Source organism: Hyla sarda, chromosome 2 (assembly GCF_029499605.1).
Source record: "Hyla sarda isolate aHylSar1 chromosome 2, aHylSar1.hap1, whole genome shotgun sequence".
In the NCBI taxonomy this organism is placed as follows: domain Eukaryota; kingdom Metazoa; phylum Chordata; class Amphibia; order Anura; family Hylidae; genus Hyla; species Hyla sarda.
In genome coordinates, this window is record NC_079190.1 from 307,774,692 (window position 1) to 307,797,317 (window position 22,626).

A 22,626-nucleotide genomic window follows, 5' to 3' on the forward strand; every position below is an offset into this window, starting at 1 on the left:
TTTGAGTGAAATAAGGGGTTAAATAAAGTACAATAAGGACACATGACGTTCTCATACGTCTCCATTTCCGAGTCCTTAAGGACACATGACGTAAGAGAACGTCATGCGCTTTCCCGGCCCCCCGCAGCCATCTGGAGAGGAGCCGGTGCCCGATGCCTGCGGAAATCGTTCAGCAGGCATCGCGGCATATCGCCCAGGGGGGTCATGATGATCCCAGATAGCTGTACAATTCAGCCCAGCGATCTGCAGCCGATTCCGGGTCAATCGGGTCTCCAGTGACGGTCTCTGACGGCCCCGAACAGCCATAGCCAGCAGGGGAGAAGTGGCACTGGTGCCACCTCACGATCGCCCTGATTCGTCGGCCGGTTTACCAATCAGGGCACCTGCTGCGGGTGTCACTCTTCCGGAGGACGTGAGCGGGTGGGGGACGTGGACCCCGATCCCCGGAGTCCCTGTTGGGATCGGGGCCCCAGGAGCGGCGGCGGCAGCGAGGGACTGACATGCAGCATGGATCAGCAGTAGGTGGTGAGTGACAGCCTCCTGCTGTTGCTTAGCAACAGCTCCCAGCATGCAAAAAGGGCATGCTGGGAGCTGTAGTTATGCAACAGCAGGAGGTAGACTACCACAACTCCCAGCATTCCCTTATGGGCATGCTGGGACTTATAGTTTTGCAACAGCTGGAGACACATTTTTGCTATGGAAAAGTGTACCTTCAGCTGTTTTATAACTACAACTCCCAGCTTGCACAATCAGCTAAAGTGCATGCTTGTAGTGGTGCATCTGCTGGTTGCATAACTACAACTCCCAGCATGCCCGTTGGCTGTCGGTGACTGCTGAGAGTTGTAGTTTTGCAACAGCTGAAGGCACACTGGTTGTGAAACAGTTTTATTTTTATTTTTAACCCCTTAAGGACGGAGCCCATTTTCACCTCTAGGACGAAGCCCTTTTTTGCAAATCTGACCACTGTCACTTTAAACATTAATAACTCTGGAATGCTTTTAGTTATCAATCTGATTCTGAGATTGTTTTTTTGTGACATATTCTACTTTAACATAGTGGTAAAATTTTGTGGTAACTTGCATCCTTTCTTGGTGAAAAATTCCAAAATTTGATGAAAAAATTAAAAATTTTGCATTTTTCTAACTTTGAAGCTCTCTGCTTGTAAGGAAAATGGATATTCCAAATAATTTTTTTTTGGATTCACATATACAATATGTCTACTTTATGTTTGCATCATAAAATTGACAAGTTTTTACTTTTGGAAGACACCAGAGGGCTTCAAAGTTCAGCAGCAATTTTCCAATTTTTCACAAAATTTTCTAACTCGCAATTTTTCAGGGACCAGTTCAGGTTTGAAGTGGATTTGAAGGGTCTTCATATTAGAAATACCCCATAAAAGACCCCATTATAAAAACTGCACCCCCCAAAGTATTCAAAATGACATTCAGTCAGCGTTTTAACCCTTTAGGTGTTTCACAGGAAAAGCAGCAAAGTGAAGGAGAAAATTCAAAATCTTCATTTTTTACACTCGCATGTTCTTGTAGACCCAATTTTTGAATTTTTACAAGGGGTAAAAGGAGAAAATGTATACTTATATTTGTAGCCCAATTTCTCTCGAGTAAGCACATACCTCATATGCCCATGTAAAGTGTTCGGCGGGCGCAGTAGAGGGCTCAGAAGCGAAGGAGCGACAAGGGGATTTTAGAGAGTACGTTTTTCTGAAATGGTTTTTGGGGGGCATGTCACCTTCAGGAAGCCCCTATGGTGCCAGAACAGCAAAAAAAAAAACACATGGCATACCATTTTGGAAACTAGACCCCTTGAGGAATGTAACAAGGGATAAAGTGAGCCTTAATACCCCACAGGTGTTTCACGACTTTTGCATATGTAAAAAAAAAAAATAAAAAATTTCACTAAAATGTGGGTTTCCCCCAAATTTCAAATTTTTGCAAGGGTTAATAGCAGAAAAGACCCCCCAAAATTTGTAACCCCATCTCTTCTGAGTATGGAGGTACCCCATAAGTGGACCTGAAGTGCACTACGGGCGAACTACAATGCTCAGAAGGGAAGGCGTCATATTTGGCTTTTTGAGAGCAAATTTTGCTCGGGGGGCATGTCGCATCTAGGAAGCCCCTATGGTGCCAGAACAGCAAAATAACCCCCACATGGCATACCATTTTGGAAACTAGACCCCTCACAGAATGTAATGAGGGGTACAGTGAGCATTTACCCCCCACTGGTGTCTGACAGATCTTTGGAACAGTGGGCTGTGCAAAATTTTTCATTTTCACGGACCACTGTTCCAAAGATCCGTCAGACACCTGTGGGGTGTAAATTCTCACTGCACCCCTTATTACATTCCGTGAGGGGTGTAGTTTTCAAAATGGGGTCACATGTTTTTTTTTTTTTTTTGCGTTTGTCAGAACCGCTGTAACAATCAGCCACCTCTGTGCAAATCACCTCAAATGTACATGGCGCACTCTCCCTTCTGGGCCTTGTTGTGCGCCCCCAGAGCACTTTGCGCCCACATATGGGGTATCTCCGTACTCGGGAGAAATTGTGTTACAAATTTTGGGGGGCGTTTTTCCCTTTTACATCTTGTGAAAATGAAAAGTATAGAGCAACACGAGCATGTTAGTGTAAAAATGTTTATTTTTTTACACTAACATTCTGGTGTAGACCCCAACTGTTCCTTTTCATAAGGGGTAAAAGGAGAAAAAGCCCCCCAAAATTTGTTAGGCAATTTCTCCCGAGTACGGAGATACCCCATATGTGGCCCTATTCTGTTGCCTTGAAATACGACAGGGCTCCAAAGTGAGAGCGCCATGTGTATTTGAGGCCTGAATTAGGGACTTGCATAGGGGTGGACATAGGGGTATTCTAAGCCAGTGATTCCCAAACAGGGTGCCTCCAGCTGTTGCTAAACTCCCAGCATGCTTGGACAGTCAATTGCTGTCCAGAAATGCTGGGAGTTTTTGTTTTGCAACAGCTGGAGGCTCCATCTTAGAAACACTGCCGTACAATACGTTTTTCATTTTTATTGGAGAAGGGGGGTGGGGGGGGGGGGGGGCAGTGTACGTGTGTATATGTAGTGTTTTACTCTTTATTTTATGTTAGTGTAGTGTAGTGTTTTTAGGTTACATTCACATTGGCGGCAGATTACACTGAGTCCCCCGCTAGGAGTTTGAGCTGCGGCGGTAAATTTGCCGCATCTCAAATTTGCAGCGGGGAACTCGCTGTAATCTGCCGCCAGTGTGAATGTAGCCTGTACATTCACACGGGAGGGGGGTCAAAACTACAACTCCCAGCATGCACTGACAGACCATGCATGCTGGGAGTTGTAGTATTGCAACAGCTGGAGGCACACTGGCTGGAAAACCTTGAGTTAAGTTCTATGACCTAACTCAGTATTTTCCAACCAGTGTGCCTCCAGCTGTTGCAAAACTGCAACTCCCAGCATGTACTGATTGCGGAAGGGCATGCTGGGAGATGTAGTTATGCAATGGCTGGAGGCACGCAAGTACAACTCCCAGCATGCCAAGACAGCCTTATGCTGTTCCTGAATGCTGGGAGTTGTAGTTTTGCAAGATTTAGAGGGGTTCAAGTTGTAAATCACTGTCCAGTGGTCTCAAAACTGTGGCCCTCCAGATGTTGCAAAACTACAACTCTCAGCATGCCCAGCCAGCAAACTGCTGTCTGGGCATGCTGAGAGTTGTAGTTTTGCAACATCTGGAGGGCTACAGTTTGAGACCACTTAGTGATCTACAACCTGAACCCCTCTAAATATTGCAAAACTACAAGTCCCAGCATGCCCACACAGCAAACAGCTGTCTGGGCATGCTGGGAGTTGTAGTTTTGCAACATCTGGAGGGCCACGGTTTAGAGACCACTGTAAACTGTGGCCCTCCGGATGTTGCTAGGCAACAACTCACCTAGCAGGACCCGGAAGCCGCCGCCGCCGCCGCACGTGGGGGATCCCCGCATGGAGGATCGCGATCCGGGATCCAGGTAGGGACCTTCGGCGCCGACCCTCCCTGGACGGTTCCCCCGTTTTGCCCGGACACCGATAGGTGGGCAAAGCGGGGGAACCGAACTTTAACCCCCCCTCCCCCGGTCTGCTATCGGTCGGTCGCTCGGCCGACCAATAGCAGGGATAGGAGGGGTGGCACCCCTGCCACCAAACTCCTATCCCTTTAGGGGGATCTAGGGTGTCTCGGACACCTACGATCCCCCTTATTTTCCGGGTCACCGGGTCACCAGTGACCCGTATGACCCGGAATCGCGCAGATCGCAGGTCTGAATTGACCTGCGATTTGCGCGCATCGCGGTCATGGGGGGGTCTCAGGACCCCCCTCGGCGATGTGCCGGGATGCCTGCTGTTAGATAACAGCAGTCATCCCGGCCCGATCACCGCTACTGGTGACGCGGCGCTCCCGGAACCCCGCGACGTACATGTACGTCGCCGCGCGCCAAGTGACACTTCGCGGCGCCGTACATGTACGTCGCTCGTCGTGAAGGGGTTAAAAAAAAAAATAAGACTGGTGTGCCTCCAGCTGTTGCAAACTACAACTCCCAGCATGCACCGGACATGCTGCGAGTTGTAGTTTTGCAACAGCTGGAGGCACATTGGTTAGAAACACTGAGTTAAGTAGCACACCAGTGTGTCTCCAGCTGTTGCATAACTACAATCCCCAGCACCCCCAGCCAAAGCAGTATGCCTCCAGCTGTTGCAAAACTACAACTCCCAGCATGCACTGATAGACCGTACATGCTGGGAGTTGTAGTTTTGCAACAGCTGGATGTTCCCCCCCCTCCCCAATGTGAATGTACAGGGTACACTCACATGGGCGGAGGTTTACAGTAAGTATCCGGCTGCAAGTTTGAGCTGCGGCAAATTTTCTGCCGCAGCTCAAACTGCCAGCGGGAAACTACTGTGAACCCCCGCCCGTGCGACTGTACCATAAAAACACTACACTAACACAAAATAAAAAGTAAAAAACACTACATACTCCTACACAGCCCTCCTCCCCTCCCCAATAAAAATGAAAAGCGTTTCCAAAACTGAGCCTCCAGCTGTTTCAAAACAACTACTCCCAGTATTGCCAGACAGCCACTGACTGTCCAGGCATGCTGGGAGTTTTACAACAGCTGGAGGTACCCTGTTTGGGAATCACTGGCATAGAATACCCCTATGTCCACCCCTATGCAAGTCCCTTATTTAGGCCTCAAATGCGCATGGCGCTCTCACTTTGGAGCCCTGTCGTATTTCAAGGCAACAGTTTAGGGTCACATATGGGGTATCGCCATACTCGGGAGAAATTGTGTTACAAATTTTGCTATTACCCTTTTTAAAAATGTTACATTTTTGGGAAACCAAGCATTTTTTTTTTTACATATGCAAAAGTCGTGAAACACCTGTGGGGTATTAAGGTTCACTTTACCCCTTGTTACGTTCCCCGAGGGGTCTAGTTTACAAAATGGTATGCCGTGTGGGTTTTTTTTTTTTTTTTTTGCTGTTCTGGCACCATAGGGGCTTCCTAAATGCGGCATGCCCCCAGAGCAAACTACTCCTCTTCTGAGACTTGTGTGCCAGCAGAAGACTTTTCACCCCCATATGGTGTGTTTTCTGAATCGGGAGAAATTGGGCTTCAAATTTTGGGGGGTATTTTCTGCTATTACCCCTTTTTAAAAACGTTAAATTTTTGGGAAAACAAGCATTTTAGGTAAAAAAATATGCTTTATTATTTTTTTTACATATGCAAAAGTCATGAATCCCCTGTGGGGTATTAAGGTTCACCTTACCCCTTGTTATGTTCCCCGAGGCGTCTAGTTTCCAAAATGGTATGCCATTTGTTTTTGTTTTTTTGCTGTTCTGGCACCAATTAACATAGACATATGAGAAATTGGGTTTCAAATACCAGTAAAAATTTTCTCTTTTTTACCCCTTGCAAAAATTCAAAAATTGGGTCTACAAGAACATGCGAGTGTAAAAAATTAAGCTTTTGAATTTTCTCCTTCCCTTTGCTGCTATTCCTGTGAAACACCTAAAGGGTTAAAACACTTACTGAATGTCATTTTGAATACTTTGGAGGGTGCAGTTTTTATAATGGGGTCATTTGTGGGGTATTTCTAATATGAAGACCCTTCAAATCCACTTCAAAACTGAACTGGTCACTGAAAAATACTGAGTTTGAAAATTGTAAAAAATTTAAAAATTGCTGCTGAAATTTGAAGCCCTCTATGTTTCCATCATAAAATTTATGAGTTTTTACTTTTGGAAGACACCAAAGTATTGTATTTGGAATAAAAATAAAATGTATTTGGAATATCCATTTTTCTTACAAGCAGAGCGCTTTAAAGTTAGAAAAATGCAAAATTTTAAATTTTTTCATCAAATTTTGGAATTTTTCACCAAGAAAGGATGCAATTTATCACAAAAAATTACCACTATGTTAAAGTAGAATATGTCACAAAAAAACAATCTCGGAATCAGAATGATATGTAAAAGCATTCCAGAGTTATTAATGTTTAAAGTGACAGTGGTCAGATGTTCAAAATACGCTCTGGTCCTAAGGCGTAAAATGGTCTGGTCCTTAAGGGATTAAGTGTAAAAAAACAAATATAAGTGATCACATTATTATAAATTGGCGAAAATTATGAAACAGTAAAATTGTGAAACAGTAAAAAAAAAATTGTGAAACAGTAAAAAAATAAAAAAAAAAAAAAAAATTACGTTTTTGGCTAGTATCTATAAACTAAATTGTGTTTTTTTTAACACTTCCATGCTGTGAAGAGACAGAGGTGCTCTTTGGTAACTATAAAACCAAGTATATCTAGCGATTGTCTGAGCTAGTGATTGTGTGTCTGTATACAAAAGTGTGACATATACAAGTGAGTAAGTATAAAAGTGAGAGGGACTTAAAATTTAAGGGACTTTAAATTCAGGGAGTTTAATTGAAATATTTGATTTTATTTTTACTGTTAATACTTGCAATCCCCAAATCTAGTATGGCATCCATGTTGGAAAATGCAGTCCAGTGCCCATCTTGCGCAAATGTATGCAATCGAACAGCAGTTTGAGGGTGCTTATTGTTGTGCGACATGTGTGCGAGTTGCTCATTTGGAAGCCCAGATCCTGGATATATAAGAGAGACTGGCAACACTGAGAAGCATTGACAACTTGGAGAGGAGTCTCCTACTCACTGAGCAAGTACTCTCTGGGGTAGAGGTGGGGGAGGATAGTGGGACGGAGGTGCAGGACAGTCGGGCAGCTAGCTGGGTTACAGTTAGAAAATGGGGTAGAGGGAAAAGTGTCAGGGAGGCTAGTCCTGAACTGGCACACCCCAACAAGTTTGCCCGGTTGGCAGATGAGGGGGATGCCATTTCAGAGCTAGCAGTAATTCATTTTTACGTTTTCATTTTTTTCCTCCTCGCCTTCTAAAAATCATAACTCTTTTATATTTTCATCCACAGACTAGTATGAGTGCTTGTTTTTTGCACGACCAGTTGTCCTTTGTAATGACATAACTTATATCATAAAATGTATGGCGCAACCAAAAAACACTTTTTGTGGGGAAATTAAAAAGATAAACGCAATTTTGCTAATTTTGGAAGGTTTCTTTTTCACGCCGTACAATTTATGGTAAAAATGACGTGTGTTCTTTATTCTGAGGGTCAATACAATTAACCCCTTAAGGACAATGGACGTACTCCTACGCCCCCATTTCCGAGTCCTTATGGACCGAGGACGTAGGAGTACGTCCTGTCCTTTCCCGGCCCCCTGCCGCTAGCCGGAGGGGAGCCGGTGCCCGATGCCTGCTGAAATCGTTCAGCAGGCATCGCGGCATATCGCCCAGGGGGGTCATTATGCCCCCCCATGTCGGCGATGGCCGCAGATAGCTGGACAATTCAGTCCAGCGATCTGCAGCGATTCCGGGTCAATCGGGTCTGCAGGGGTGAGGTGGCACTGGTGCCACCTCACGATCGCCCTGATTCGTCGGCCGGATTACCGGCCGACGAATCAGGGCGCCTGCTGCGGGTGTCACTCCCGCACCCGCTCCGCCCCTCTTCCAGAGGACGTGAGCGGGTGCGGGAAGACGACCCCGGGTGCTGGGGACCCCGATCCCCGGCGTTAATGTTGGGATCAGGGCCCCAGGAGCGACGACGGCGGCGGCGGCGGGACTGACCTGTGCGGCGATCAAGCAGCAGCAGGAGGTGAGTGACAGCCTCCTGCTGTTGCTTAGCAACAGCTCCCAGCATGCAAAAAGGGCATGCTGGAAGCTGTAGTTATGCAACAGGAGGAGGCAGACCACCACAACTCCCAGCATGCACTTATGGGCATGCTGGGACTTATGGTTTTGCAACAGCTGGAGGCACATTCTTTCTATGGAAAAGTGTACCGTCAGCTGTTGTGTAACTACAACTCCCAGCTTGCACAAACAGCTTAAGGGCATGCTGGGAGTTGTAGTGGTGCATCTGCTGGTTGCATAACTACAACTCCCAGCATGCCCGTTGGCTGTCGGTGACTGCTGAGAGTTGTAGTTTTGCAACAGCTGAAGGCACACTGAGTTAAGTAGCAAACCAGTGTGTCTCCAGCTGTTGCATAACTACAATCCCCAGCATCCCCAGCCAAAGTAGTATGCCTCCGGCTGTTGCATAACTACAACACCCAGCATGCCCTTCCGCTGTCCGTACATGCTGGGGGTTGTAGCTTTTGCAACAGCTGAAGGCACACTGGTTGCAAAACACTGAGTTTGTTGTCAAACTCGGTGTTTCACAACCTGTGTGTCTCCAGCTGTTGCAAAACTACAACTCCCAGCATGCACTGATAGACCGTACATGCTGGGAGTTGTAGTTGTGCAACAGCTGGATGTCCCCCCCCCCCCCCATGTGAATGTACAGGGTACACTCACATGGGCGGAGGATTACAGTAAGTATCCGGCTGCAAGTTTGAGCTGCAGCAAATTTTCTGCTGCAGCTCAAGCTGCCAGCGAGAAACTACTGTGAACCCCCCGCCCGTGCGACTGTACCCTAAAAACACTACACTAACACACAATAAAATAAAAAGTAAAAAAACACTACATATACACATACCCCTACAATAAAAAACGTCTGGTACGCCACCGTTTCCAAAACGGAGCCTCCAGCTGTTGCAAAACTACAACTCCCAGCATGCACTGATAGACCGTACATGCTGGGAGTTGTAGTTTTGCAACAGCTGGATGTCGTCCCCCCCCCCAATGTGAATGTACAGGGTACACTCACATGGGCGGAGGATTACAGTAAGTATCCGGCTGCAAGTTTGAGCTGAGGCAAATTTTCTGCCGCTGCTCAAACTGCCAGCGAGAAACTACTGTGAACCCCCCGCCTGTGCGACTGTACCCTAAAAACACTACACTACACTAACACACAATAAAATAAAAAGTAAAAAACACTACATATACACATACCCCTACACAGCCCCCCTCCCCTCCCCAATAAAAATGAAAAACGTCTGGTACGCCACTGTTTCCAAAACGGAGCCTCCAGCTGTTGCAAAACAACTACTCCCAGTATTACCAGATAGCCACTGACTGTCCAGGCATGCTGGGACTTTTACAACAGCTGGAGGCACCCTATTTGGGAATCACTGGAGTAGAAAACCCCTATGTCCACCCCTATGCAATCCCTAATTTAGGCCTCAAATGCGCATGGCGCTCTCACTTTGGAGCCCTGTCGTATTTCAAGGCAACAGTTTAGGGTCACATATGGGGTATCGCCGTACTCGGGAGAAATTGTGTTACAAATTATGGGGGGTATTTTCTGCTATTACCCTTTTTAAAAATCAAAAATTTTTGGGAAACCAACATTTTAGGTAAAAATTTTTTTTATTTTTTTTACATATGCAAAAGTTGTGAATCACCTGTAGGGTATTAAGGTTCACTTTACCCCTTTTTACGTTCCCCGAGGGGTCTGGTTTCCAAAATGGTATGCCATGTGGTTTTTTTTTGCGGTTCTGGCACCATAGGGGCTTCCTAAATGCGGCATGCCCCCAGAGCAAAATTTGCTTTCAAAAAGCCAAATGTGACTCCTTCTCTCCTGAGACCTGTAGTGCGCCAGCAGAGCACTTTTCACCCCCATATGGGGTGTTTTCTGAATCGGGAGAAATTGGGCTTCAAATTTTGGGGGGTATTTTCTGCTATTATCCTTTGTAAAAATGTAACATTTTTGGGAAACCAAGCATTTTAGGTAAAACATTTTTTTTTTTCTTTTACATATGCAAAAGTCGTGAATCACCTGTGGGGTATTAAGGTTCACTTTACCCCTTGTTACGTTCCCTGAGGGGTCTAGTTTCCAAAATGGTATGCCATGTGTGTTTTTTTGCTGTCCTGGCACCATAGGGGCTTCCTAAATGCGGCATGCCCCCCAAAAACCATTTGACGCTCCTTCCCTTCTGAGCCCTCTACTGCGCCCGCCGAACAATTAACATAGACATATGAGGTATGTGCTTACTCGAGAGAAATTGGGTTTCAAATACAAGTAAAAATTTTCTCCTTTTTACCCCTTGCAAAAATTCAAAAATTGGGTCTACAAGAACATGCGAGTGTAAAAAATGAAGATTGTGAATTTTCTCCTTCACTTTTCTGCTATTCCTGTGAAACACCTAAAGGGTTAATACACTTATTGAATGTCATTTTGAATACTTTGGGGGTGTAGTTTTTATAATGGGGTCATTTATGGGGTATTTCTAATATGAAGACCCTTCAAATCCACTTCAAACCTGAACTGGTCCATGAAAAATAGAAAGTTTGAAAATTTTGTGAAAAATTTCCAAATTGCTGCTGAACTTTGAAGCCCTCTGGTGTCTTCCAAAAGTAAAAACTCATAAATTTTATGATGCAAACATAAAGTAGACATATTGTATATGTGAACCCAAAAATGTTTTATTTTGAATATCCATTTTCCTTACAAGCAGAGAGCTTCAAAGTTAGAAAAATTCAAAATTTTCATTTTTTTCATCAAATTTTGGGATTTTTCACCAAGAAAGGATGCAAGTTACCATAAAATTTTACCACTAAGTTAAAGTAGAATATGTCACGAAAAAACAATCTCGGAATCAGAATGATAACTAAAAGCATTCCAGAGTTATTAATGTTTAAAGTGACAGTGGTCAGAATTGCAAAAAACACTCCGGTCCTTAAGGTATAAAATGGCCTGGTCCTTAAGGGGTTAAAGGGGTATTCCGCCCCTAGACATTTTATCCCCTATCCAAATGATAGGGGATAAAATGTCAGATTGCCGCGGTCCCGCTGCTGGGGACCCCCGGGATCGCTCTGTGCGTAATGACTGGCGATACGGGGACGGAGCAGCGTGACGTCATGGCTCCGCCCCTCGTGACATCACGGCCCGTCCCGTTAATGCAAGCCTATGGGAGGAGGCGTGACGACCGCCACGCCCCCTCCCATAGACTTGTATTGAAAGGGGCGGGCCGTGACATCACGAGGGCCGGAGCCGTGACGTAACGATGCTCCGGCCCCTGTACCGCCCATCATTACGTGCAGAGCGAACTCGCTCTGTGCTGTAATGATAGTGCGGTGCCGCAGCCGGGATCCCAGGGGTCACCAGCAGCGGCACCGCGGCGATCTGACATCTTATCCCCTATCCTTTGGATAGGGGATAAAATGTCTAGGGGCGGAATACCCCTTTAAAATGATACCCATTATTACACACTTATATTATTGGTGTGCTTAAAAAAAAAATCACAAACTTTTTAACCAAATTAGTACGTTTATAATCCCTTTATTTTGATGACCTCTAACTTTTTTATTTTTCCGTATAAGCAGCAGAATGAGGGCTCATTTTTTGTGCCATGATCTGTACTTTTTTTTATACCACATTTGCATATAAAAAACGTAATACATTTTTTATAATTTATTTTTAATAAAGTAGCATTTTTGGATTTTATTTTTTTTTTAACGTTCACGCTGTTCACCGTACGGGATCTTTAACATTTTATTTTAATAGTTCGGACATTTACGCACGCGGCGATACCAAATATGTCTATAAAATTTATTTTTTACGCTTTTTGGGGGTAAAATAGGAAAAACGGACGTTTTACTTTTTTATTGGGGGAGGGGATTTTTCACTTTTTTTTTTTTTTTTTTTTTACATTTTTTTACACTTGAATAGTCCCCATAGGGGACTATTCATAGCAATACCATGATTGCTAATACTGATCTGTTCTATGTATAGGACATAGAACAGATCAGTGTTATCGGCTATCTTCTGTTCTGGTCTGCACGATCTCAGACCAGAGCAGAAGACGCCGGGAGGAGGAAGGTGAGGGGACCTCCGTGCGGCGTTCTGAATGATCGGATCCCCGCAGCAGCGCTGCGGGCGATCCGATCGTTCATTTAAATCGTGCACTGCCGCAGATGCCGGGATCTGTATTGATCTCGGCACCTGAGGGGTTAATGGCGGACGCCCGCGAGATCGCGGGCGTCGGCCATTGCCGGCGGGTCCCTGGCTGCGATCAGCAGCCGGGATCAGCTGCGCATGACAGGGGCATCGCTCTGATGCCCGCGGTTATGCACAGGACGTAAATGTACGTCCTGGTGCGTTAAGTACCACCGCACCAGGACGTACATTTACGTTCTGCGTCCTTAAGGGGTTAATCCCAATGTAGTTTCAATATTTGAATAAAGGGAGCATATTTCCAGTGTCAGCAAAGAAAAATTAAAGGGTAAATCAATATCTTTAATTTCACAAATTAATTGGGTTGAATCTTTCAAAAAAAGATAATGATAAAACATAAGGCTGTAAAAAAAGATCTATGTAATGTGAAAGATTTGCTGTGAGAGACCCAACCCCTGAAATAATGGGGCGACCGGGTGGTTTTACGGAATTTTTATGTAATTTGGGTAGATAAAAACTTTTTCTTTGGCTCAATTTTATTAAGAGGATGGATCTGTATCAAGAATTATGTAATATTGTGTATCAGATAAAATATGTAACGTATTACATTTTTTCTTGAATACATGTTGTTCCCCATACCAAAAATGGTATCTTTTATATTGTTTTTTTTATTTGTAAAATTATATTTTTTCTGTAGACTTTTTTTTTTTTTTATAAATATGGATGCTCACATACTTTTTTTTGTAATTTTATGCGCAGCGAAACGCGTTGCATTATTGGTAATAAATTCTGATGGAGGTTATCCCGATCCTGTGAGTCCTGTGTCCTAATCAGCACCACGAATCCTGGTTCAAATGAAGCCCATCTCTACAATACTCTACTTTAACCAGGAAGGCTGCAGATGGACTTTAACTACACAGCTTTACCATTGTTGTGTATGTTGTTACATACCCCCTCTGGTAAGCTGTATTGTATCTCCTTACCCTCTTACCCTTACCTCCTACGTTACTCCACAAGGAGCCCCTTTGCTTTTTTCTTTGTAAGAAAAATAGACATTCCAAATAAATTATATATTGATTCACATTTACAATATGTCTACTTTATATTTGCATCATAAAGTTGACATGTTTTTACTTTTGGAAGACATCAGAGGGCTTCAAAGTTCAGCAGCAATATTCAAATTTTTCAAAACATTTTCAAAATCTGAATTTTTCAGGGACCAGTTCAGTTTTGAAGTGGATTTGAGGGGCCTTCATATTAGAAATACCCCATAAATGGCCCCATTATAAAACCTGTACTCCTAAAAGAATTCAAAATGACATTCAGAAAGTTTGTTAACCCTTTAGGTGTTAAACAGGAATAGCAGCAAAGTGAAGGAGAAAATTCAAAATCTTCATTTTTTACACTTACATGTTCTTGTAGACCCAGTTTTTGAATTTTTACAAGGGGTAATAGGAGAAAAAGCCCCCGAAATGTGTAACCCAATTTCTCTGAAGTAAGGAAATACCTCATATGTGTATGTGAAGTACTCGGCAAGCGCAGTAGAGGGCTCAGAAGGGAAGAAGCAACAATGGGATTTTGGAAAGAGAGTTTTTCTGAAATGGTTTTTAGGGGCATGTCACATTTAGGAAGCCCCTATGGTGCCAGAAAAGCAAAAAAAAAAAAAAAACAAAAGCAAAAAAAAAACACATGGCATACTATTTTGTAAACTACACCTCTCAAGGCACGTAACAAGGGGTCCAGTGAGCCTTAACACCCCACAGGTGTTTGACGACTTTTCGTTAAAGTCGGATGTGTAAATGAAAAAAAAAAAATTGTAACCCCATCTCTTCTGAGTATGGAAATACCCCATGTTAGGACGTAAAATGCTCTGTGGGCGAACTACAATTCTCAAAAGAGTTGTCACATTTGGCTTTTGGAAACAAATTTTGCTGAAATGGTTTCAATAAAAAAAAAAAGCTATAAAAAAATTAAATAAAAATAAAGTGGGACGTGAAAATGAAAATTTTTATTTTTAACACTAAAATGGTAGTGTTACCCCAAAATGCCCCACAAAATTTGTAACCCCATTTCTCTCGAGTAAGGAAATACATCATATGTGGATGTAACGTGATCTGTGGGTGCACTAGAGGGCTCAGAAGGGAAGGAGTGACATTGGGCTTTTGGAGAGCGAATTTTGCTGAAATGGTTTTTGGGAGCATGTCGCATTTAGGAAGCCCCCATGATGCCAGAACAGTAAAAAAAAAAAAAACACACATGGAATACTATTTGCAAAACTACACCCCTCACAGAATTTAATATGGGGTGCTGTGAGCATTAACACCCCACTAGCATTTGACAGATCTTTGGAACAGTGGGCTGTGCAAATGAAAAATTACATTTTTCATTTGTATGGATGACTGTTCCAAAAATCTGTCAGACACCTGTGGGTTATAAATGCTTACTGCACTCCTTGTTATATTCGTGAAGGATGTAGTTTCCAAAAGGGGGTCGCATGTGAAAGGGGTCCACTGTTCTGGCACCATGGGGGCTTTGTAAACCCACATAGCCTTCAATTCCAGCCTTATTCTCTCTCAAAAAGCCCAATGGTGCCCCTTCTCGCCCGCAGAGCACTTTACATCCACATATGGGGTATTTATTATACTGAGAATAAATGCGGTTACAAATTTTGGGGTGCTATTTTCCTATTACCCCTTGTGAAAATGAAAAATTTGGGGTAACGCCAGCATTTCAGGGGAAAAACTAATTTTTAATTTTCATGTCCAACTCAAGACCTGTGGGTTGTTAAGGCTCACTATACCCCTTGTTATGTTCCTTGTGGGCGTTTTCTTTTTTTTTTCTGCATTCATGTCAGAACAGTTTTAACGATCAGCCACCCCTGTGCAAACCACCAATTTAGGCCACAAATGTACATGACGCTCTCTCACTCCTGAGCCATGTAGTTCGTCCGCAGAGCATTTTAAGTACACATATGGGGTATTTCCGTACTCAGAAGCAATTGCGTTAGAAATTTTTAGGGTCTTTCTCCTTTTACCTCTTGTGAAAATGAAAAGTATGGGGCAACACCAGCATGGTTAGTGTAAACATTTAAATTTTTTTACACTAACATGCTGGTGTAGCCCCCAACTTTATCTTTTCATAAGGGGTAAAAGGAGAAAAATTCCCCCAAAATTTGTAATGCAATTTCTCCTGAGTACAAAAAACACCCCATATGTGGCCCTAAACTGTTGCCTTGAAATACGACAGGGCACTGTAGTGAGAGCGCGCCATGCGCATTTGAGGCCTAAATAAGGAATTTGCAAAAGGGGCGGACCCGGTTACAAGGATGGGGGCTTGTCTCCACCAAAACCCTACAGCAGTGTTTCCCAAACAGGGTGCCTCCAGCTGTTGCAAGACTGCCAGCCTGCCATGACAGTCTATGGCTGTCCGGCAATACTGGGAGTTGTGCTTTTGTAACAGCTGGAGGCTCCGTTTAGGAAACCCTGCCGTATGAGACGTTTTTCATTTTTATTGGGGGGGGGGGGGGGGGGAACGGGACGTTTAAGGGTGTGTAGATTTAGTGTTTTACTTTTTATTATTTGTTAGTGTAGTGGTTTTTAGGTAAGGGTTTACAGTAAGTTTTCCACTGGGAGTTTGAGCTGCGGTGGAAAATTTGCCGCAGCCCAAACTTGTAGAAGGAAACCCACTGTAAACCCACCCGCGTCAATGTACCCTGTACATTCACATGGGGGAGCGCCCCAAACCTTCAGCTGTGGCAAAATGGTAACTCCCAGAATGCACTGACAGACCGTACATGCTGTAGGCACATTGGTAGGGAACCACTGAATTAGAAAACAGACTCTAGTCTAGCTCAGTGATTTCAACCAGTGTGCCTCCAGCTGTTGCAAAACTACAACTCCCAGCATGTAAGATCTGTCAGTGCATTCTGAGAGTTGTAGTTTTGTAACAGCTGGAGGCACACGGGTTGGAATCACTGAGTTAGGAAACAGACTCTAGTTCAGGTGTTTCCCTACAAGTGTGCCTACAGCTGTTGCAAAACTACAATTCCCAGCATGGCCAGACAGTCAGGGATGCTGGGCGTGTAGTTCTGCAATATCTGGCCCTTCAGATGTTGAAGAACTACAACTTCCAGCATGCCTGGACAGTCAGGGCATGCTAGGAGTTGTAGTTATGGACAACTGGGGAAGAAAAGTTTGAAGACCGCTAAGTAGTGGTCTCCAAACTGTAGCCCTCCAGATGTTGCAAAACTACAACTCCAAGCATGCCCAGACTGTCCAGGCATGCTGGGAGTTTTAGTTCTTCAACATTTGAAGGGCCAGATATTGCAGAACTACATGCCCAGCATCACCGACTGTCTGGCCATGCTGGGAATTGTAGTTTTGCAACGTCTGGAGGGCTACAGTTTGGAGACCACCGTATAGTGGCTGTCTGGGCATGCTTGAAGTTGTAGTTTTGCAGCTTTTAGAAGGCCAAAGTGAAGATCACTTACCGCGATCTTCACTGCAGCCTTCTCCACGCCGCACTTTCCGGCCGCACTCCTTCTGCTGCCACCGATGCCGCTGCTGCTCCAGGATTCCGCCTCCGCCGGTCCGGTAAGCGGACCATGCTCCCCACCTCGCTGCCCGTGTTCCGCCCCTCACCCCGCTCTGCCCGGACTTCGATCAGTGGGCAGAGCAGGGGAAATTAACTTTAATCCTGGTCTGATCACCGCCCGGCGAGTGGCAGTGATCGGACATGCGGAGGGAATGCAGGTACGGCCTCCGTCCCCAATAGGTTAAAGGGGTACTCCGGTAGAATATATATTTTTTTTAACTTAACTAGTGCCCGAAAGTTAAACAGATTTGTAATTTACTTCTATTTAAGAATATTAATCCTTCCAGTTCTTCTTAGCGGCTGTATACTAGAGAGGAAATTATTTTATTTTTGGATTTCTTTTCTGTCTGTCCTAAGTGCTCTCTGCTGACACCTCTGTCCATGTCAGGAACTGTCCAGAGCAGAAGAAAATCCCCACAGCAAACATATGCTGCTCTGAACTGTTCCTAAAATGGACAGAGGTGTGAGCAGAGAGCACTGTGGTCAGACAAAATGGAAATTCTAAAAGAATTTCCTCTGTAGTATACAGCAGCTGATATGCATTGGAAGGATTAAGATTTTTTTAAATATAAGCAATGTTTTACTTTTTGGCACCAGTTGATTTAAAAAAAAATGTCTTCCACCAGAGTATCCCTTTAAGGACCAAGGGTGTACCTGTACCCATCCTGAATGCGCTTCATACCCGGTGAATCCCGCCTGCTCTCAGCGGCCGAGACCCCCGGTTATTGCCGGACATTGCCGATCGAGCCGATGGCCGGCATTAACCCTTTAGAGATTGCGATCAAAGTTTATTGCGGTGTCTAAATGCAGGATCTAACTTTGCCAGTAGCTCAACGGAGCTAATCGGGACCCATGATTTTGCTGCGGATGTCCCGATCAGCTAAGTGGACGGTGGGAGAGTCCATACCTGAATCCTTGCCCTCCGATCGGACCTTGGCAGGCTAGAGCAGCAAAGCACTGATACTACTGATCAATCCTGAGCCAAAAGTCTTTCATCTTATACCACTAGCCTGGCAGGACTGCTCCATTTATTTATGTATTTGTGACATTTAAAATCAGACTGCCTCTGACAGCCAGGGTGGGGTATCGGCTTCAGTACAGAGGGGAAAAGGAGTTAAGGGCAGGCCAGACAGGTGCTGGTAGCGGCATACTCAGTTATTAGGGGGACAGACAGAGGGATCTGTCAAAAAGACCAGTATAATCAAACAGTGTGTTGTATTTATGGCACTCTTGTTCGGCACATCAAGGATCGGGTTTACAGATTACTGGGAGGGGCTGGTAACGTCCCAGTGGTCATGGTGCAAGTTAAGGGTAGGTGGAGTGTCCTTAGAAATTAGTTCAGGGGGGACTTAACCCATTACGGAGCAGTAAGCATACCACATTAAGGACTCTGTTTTTCTCATTTTTGGGCATTCGTTTTTTCCTCCTCACCTTCTAAAAATCATAACGCTTTCAGTTTTCCACCAACAGACCTGACAGGGGTTTGCTATAAGCCACCAGACATAATGGAAGAGTCAGAAGATCAATTACTGAGGCAAATAAGCAAGGCAGCAAATCAGAATGATGTGACAATAATGGGGGACTTTAACTATCCCGATATAAACTGGGAGACTGAGACCTGTGAATCTCATAAAGGAAACAAGTTTCTGACTATAGCTCAAAGACAATTTTCTGTCCCAAATGGTGCAGGGCCTGGACAGAGGGGCGCCCTGCTAGACTTAATATTAACCAACAGACCTGACAGAGTAACTAATGTGTAAGAAGAAGGACACCTAGGAAATAGTGATCATAATATACATTATAGCTTGTTCTTCAATAAGGGAATCTTGCAAGGGGCCACAAAAGCAATAAACTTTGGGAAGGCAAAGTTTCATCAACTCAGAGAAGCCCTTAACAATATAAAATGGGATAATGTCATCAAAAACAAGAAAACTGACAGTAAATCGGAGACTTAAAAATATCTTAAATTCTCACTGTAAGATGTAGGTACCTTATGGGGAAAAAAAGGGTCAGGAATAAAAGAAATCCAATATGGATGAATAAAAATGTTAAGGGGGCAATAAATGACAAAAATAAAGCATTTCAACTACTAAAACAGGACGATAGTGAAGCAGCATTAAAAAGCTATAGAAATTTTTAATATGTTAAAAACAGAAAAGACACAAAAATATAGACAAAGACTCATTGCTAAAGTAAAGAGTAAAACTAACCCCAAAATGTTCTTTAACTATATAAAGAGCAAAAAGGTTAAAAATGATAAAGAAGACATTATAAACGGGGATCAGGAAAAAGCAAATATATTAAACAAATTCTTCTCCTCTGTATTCACCGAGGAAAGTGAAATGCCAGGTGAAATACAGTATATGATTAGGTAAACTCCCCAGTACAGGTCACCTGTCTAACCCAGGAAGAAGTACAGTGACACCTACAAAAAATCTAAACAGACAAATCGCCAGGTCCAGATGGCATTCACCGCCCGTGTTCTAAAGGAATTAAGTAATGAAATAGACAGACCCCTATTTTTTCATATTCAGGGACTCTATAGTGACAGGGACTGTTCCACAGGACTGATGCATCGCAAATGTAGTGCCAATATTTAAAAAGGGGGTCAAAAGGTCAATAGGAACAGTTCAGTTTTGAAGTTGATTTGAAGGGCCTTCATATTAGAAATTGACCCACAAATGACCCAGTTATATAAAAACTGCTCACCCTCACAGTATTCAAAATGACATTCAGAAAGTGTGTTAATCCTTTAGGTGATTCACAGGAATAGCAGCAATGTGAAGGAGAGAATTCAAAATCTTCATTTTTTACACTCACATGTTCTTGTAGACCCAGTTTTTGAATTTTTACAAGGGGAGAAATCACTCTTTAATTTGTAACTCAATTTCTCTCGAGTAAGGAAATACCTCATACGTGGATTTAAAGTGCTCTGTGGGTGCACTAGAGGGCTCAGAAGGGAAGGAGCAACAATGGGATTTTGGAGAGTGAATTTTGCTGAAATGGTTTTGGGGGGGCATGTCACATTTAGGAAGCCCCTATGGTGCCAGAACAGCAAAGTGGGCGGGTTCACAGCGGGTTTCCTGTAGGGAGTTTTGAGCTGCAGCAGAAAACTTGCTGCATCTCAAACTTGCAGTGAGAGCTCACTGTAAACCCCCGCCCATGTCAATGTACCCTGTTAAACTCCCAGCATGCCCTTTGGCTGTCCGTTCATGCTGGGGGTTGTAGTTATGCAACAGCTGGAAGCATACTACTACAACATTCAGCATGGCCTGATCTTACCCCCGCTCTGCCCGGACATCCAGGGGTGGGCAGAGCGGGGATTTCAACTTTAACCCCCCCCCCCCCCCCCCCCAGCCATTGGTCGATCAGTCCTAACCAACCAATGGCAGGGGATAGGAGGAGGTGGCACCCCTGCCACCTTACTCCTATCCTTCAGGTAGGCATCCCGTGACAACGCCTGGGAGGGTCCTGAGACCCAAATTCATATAGGCGATTTTCAGTCATTCTGGGCTGATCTGGTCTCTAAACAGATAGCCCAGAAAATAGGGATGATCGGAGCTGTCAAAGACGTTTCTGACAGCTCCGATCATCTCTATTTTCTGGGCTATCGGTTTAGAGACCAGATCAGCCCAGAATCACTGAAAATCGCCTATATGAATTTGGGTCTCAGGACCCTCCCAGGCGTTGTCACGGGATGCCTGCTGAATGATTTCAGTAGGCATCCTGGTCAGGTCCCTGAAATACTAAGGGCGTACAGGTCCTTAAGGACTCAGGAATGGAGGCGTACACATACGCCCTGCGTCCTTAAGTGGCTAAGATTGCATGTAATAGTCCTCAATGGAGACTAAAAAATTGTGTAAAAGTGTGTTAAAGGGATACTCCGGGGAACTAAACCCATAGCCCATTCCTTTCCCTCTCATCAACCTATTTCATTGTGTAAATATCATTAATTAGCTATACAGAGCAATTTGCCCTCTTTGGTTGTCACTTACATATGCATGAAGTGAGGGAATGACATCATCCAGCCATCCACTGTTTCTATCCAAATCCCTCTCGGAAACCAGCCCCCAGCCTCCTGAGAGAGACAGACCATGTGGTTTCTGCCCTGCAATGATGAGCCATGTTCTCTTTATTACTGAGAACTGGGAGGTGTGTGCATCCTTAGCCAGTCAGACACTGAGAGCAGCCTCCAACCTCCTTCTCTGTGCAGCAGAGAAAGGTTCAGAGAGTGAGCTGACTGGCAGAGCACAGCTGCAATGATTGCTGGGGGATGTAGGCAAGGGGAAGGAAGAGTGGCAAAGAATATCAGGCAGACAAAGACAACAACAGGGGCCACAGGACCCAGGCATCTCAGACAGGACCGTTTACAGGGAAAACATATCCAGGTAGTGTGGTGGCTTTGGAGCTTTATATTATATAACAAATTTACATTTATGTATATCTATTTCTACACATACATACAGTAGGGAGAACAAATATTTGATACACTGCCGATTTTGCAGGCTTTTCTACTTACAAAGCATGTAGAGGTCTGTAATTTTTATTGTAGGTACTCTTCAACTGTGAGAGATGGAATCTAAAACAAAAATGATTGCTGGGGGATGTAGGCAAGGGGAAGGAAGAGTGGCAAAGAATATCAGGCAGACAAAGACAACAACAGGGGCCACAGGACCCAGGCATCTCAGACAGGACCGTTTACAGGGAAAACATATCCAGGTAGTGTGGTGGCTTTGGAGCTTTATATTATATAACAAATTTACATTTATGTATATCTATTTCTACACATACATACAGTAGGGAGAACAAATATTTGATACACTGCCGATTTTGCAGGCTTTTCTACTTACAAAGCATGTAGAGGTCTGTAATTTTTATTGTAGGTACTCTTCAACTGTGAGAGATGGAATCTAAAACAAAAATCCAGAAAATCAAATTATATGATTCTTAAAAAGATATTTAACATTTTATTGCATGACATAAGTATTTGATACCTTTGCCTCTCTTCCTCCTCTTTTCTATTTTGTCAGTGGAATGGATGTTGAGGGGTGGTGGGCTCTCCTGCTAAACTTGGTGTAGGAATGAATGAGGATTTGCCTCCCTTAAAAAGAAAGGAAAAGGGAAGGAAAGAGAAAGAAAAAAAAAAAGAAGAAAACGGAAAAAGCTGCAAAATAGTTCAGCGAGTAAAATAAGAGGAGTTGAGTGAGTAGTAGCTTCTCCTCGAGCTTTTTGATCCTGGATGTGTGTAAAACATACCATCAGTAGATCAGGAGGATGTCAGGAACGGAGGTTGAACAGAAGTGCAACATAACTTGCTGGCAAGGGGAGCAGGCTAAAATAGACAGGAATCTAAGATGGTATATATCTTTAAAAACAAAAAGCAGCCAAGAACCGGAGGAAAAAGATGGTTGTGAAAGTGGAAGGAGGCAAAGTGAGTGGTGTGGTGGGGCCCAAAATGAAAAGTTGGGCGGTGGGGGAGGAGAGGGAAATTTTTTAATATATATGGAAAAAACATTATCATCCATCTCTCTTTTTTTTTTTTTTTTTTTCTTCTTCTCCCTAGCCTTAGGGGTAAGGAAGAGGAAGGGATTAGTGCTAGAAGTAAATTAAATGAATATATCATTATTTGTGGGTTGGGGG

The 22,626-nt window shown here is 44.0% G+C and overlaps 1 protein-coding gene across 5 annotated transcripts in view; it reads right to left on the reverse strand.

Annotated features, from left to right (window-relative positions):
• Positions 1–22,626, reverse strand: part of ILRUN (inflammation and lipid regulator with UBA-like and NBR1-like domains) — a 168,496-nt gene that overhangs the window by 53,418 nt on the left and 92,452 nt on the right. The window contains exon 5 of one of the 5 annotated variants that reach the window (XM_056557658.1): positions 21,506–21,565. The exons of 3 other annotated variants lie outside the window; for them this stretch is intronic. In XM_056557658.1, the coding sequence (XP_056413633.1) occupies positions 21,530–21,565 (36 nt within the window). In that variant the 3' untranslated portion in view covers positions 21,506–21,529. Of the gene's footprint in view, positions 1–21,505; positions 21,566–21,836; positions 21,897–22,626 lie in introns of all 5 variants that reach the window. One more of the 5 variants, XM_056557657.1, reaches the window with a different exon arrangement.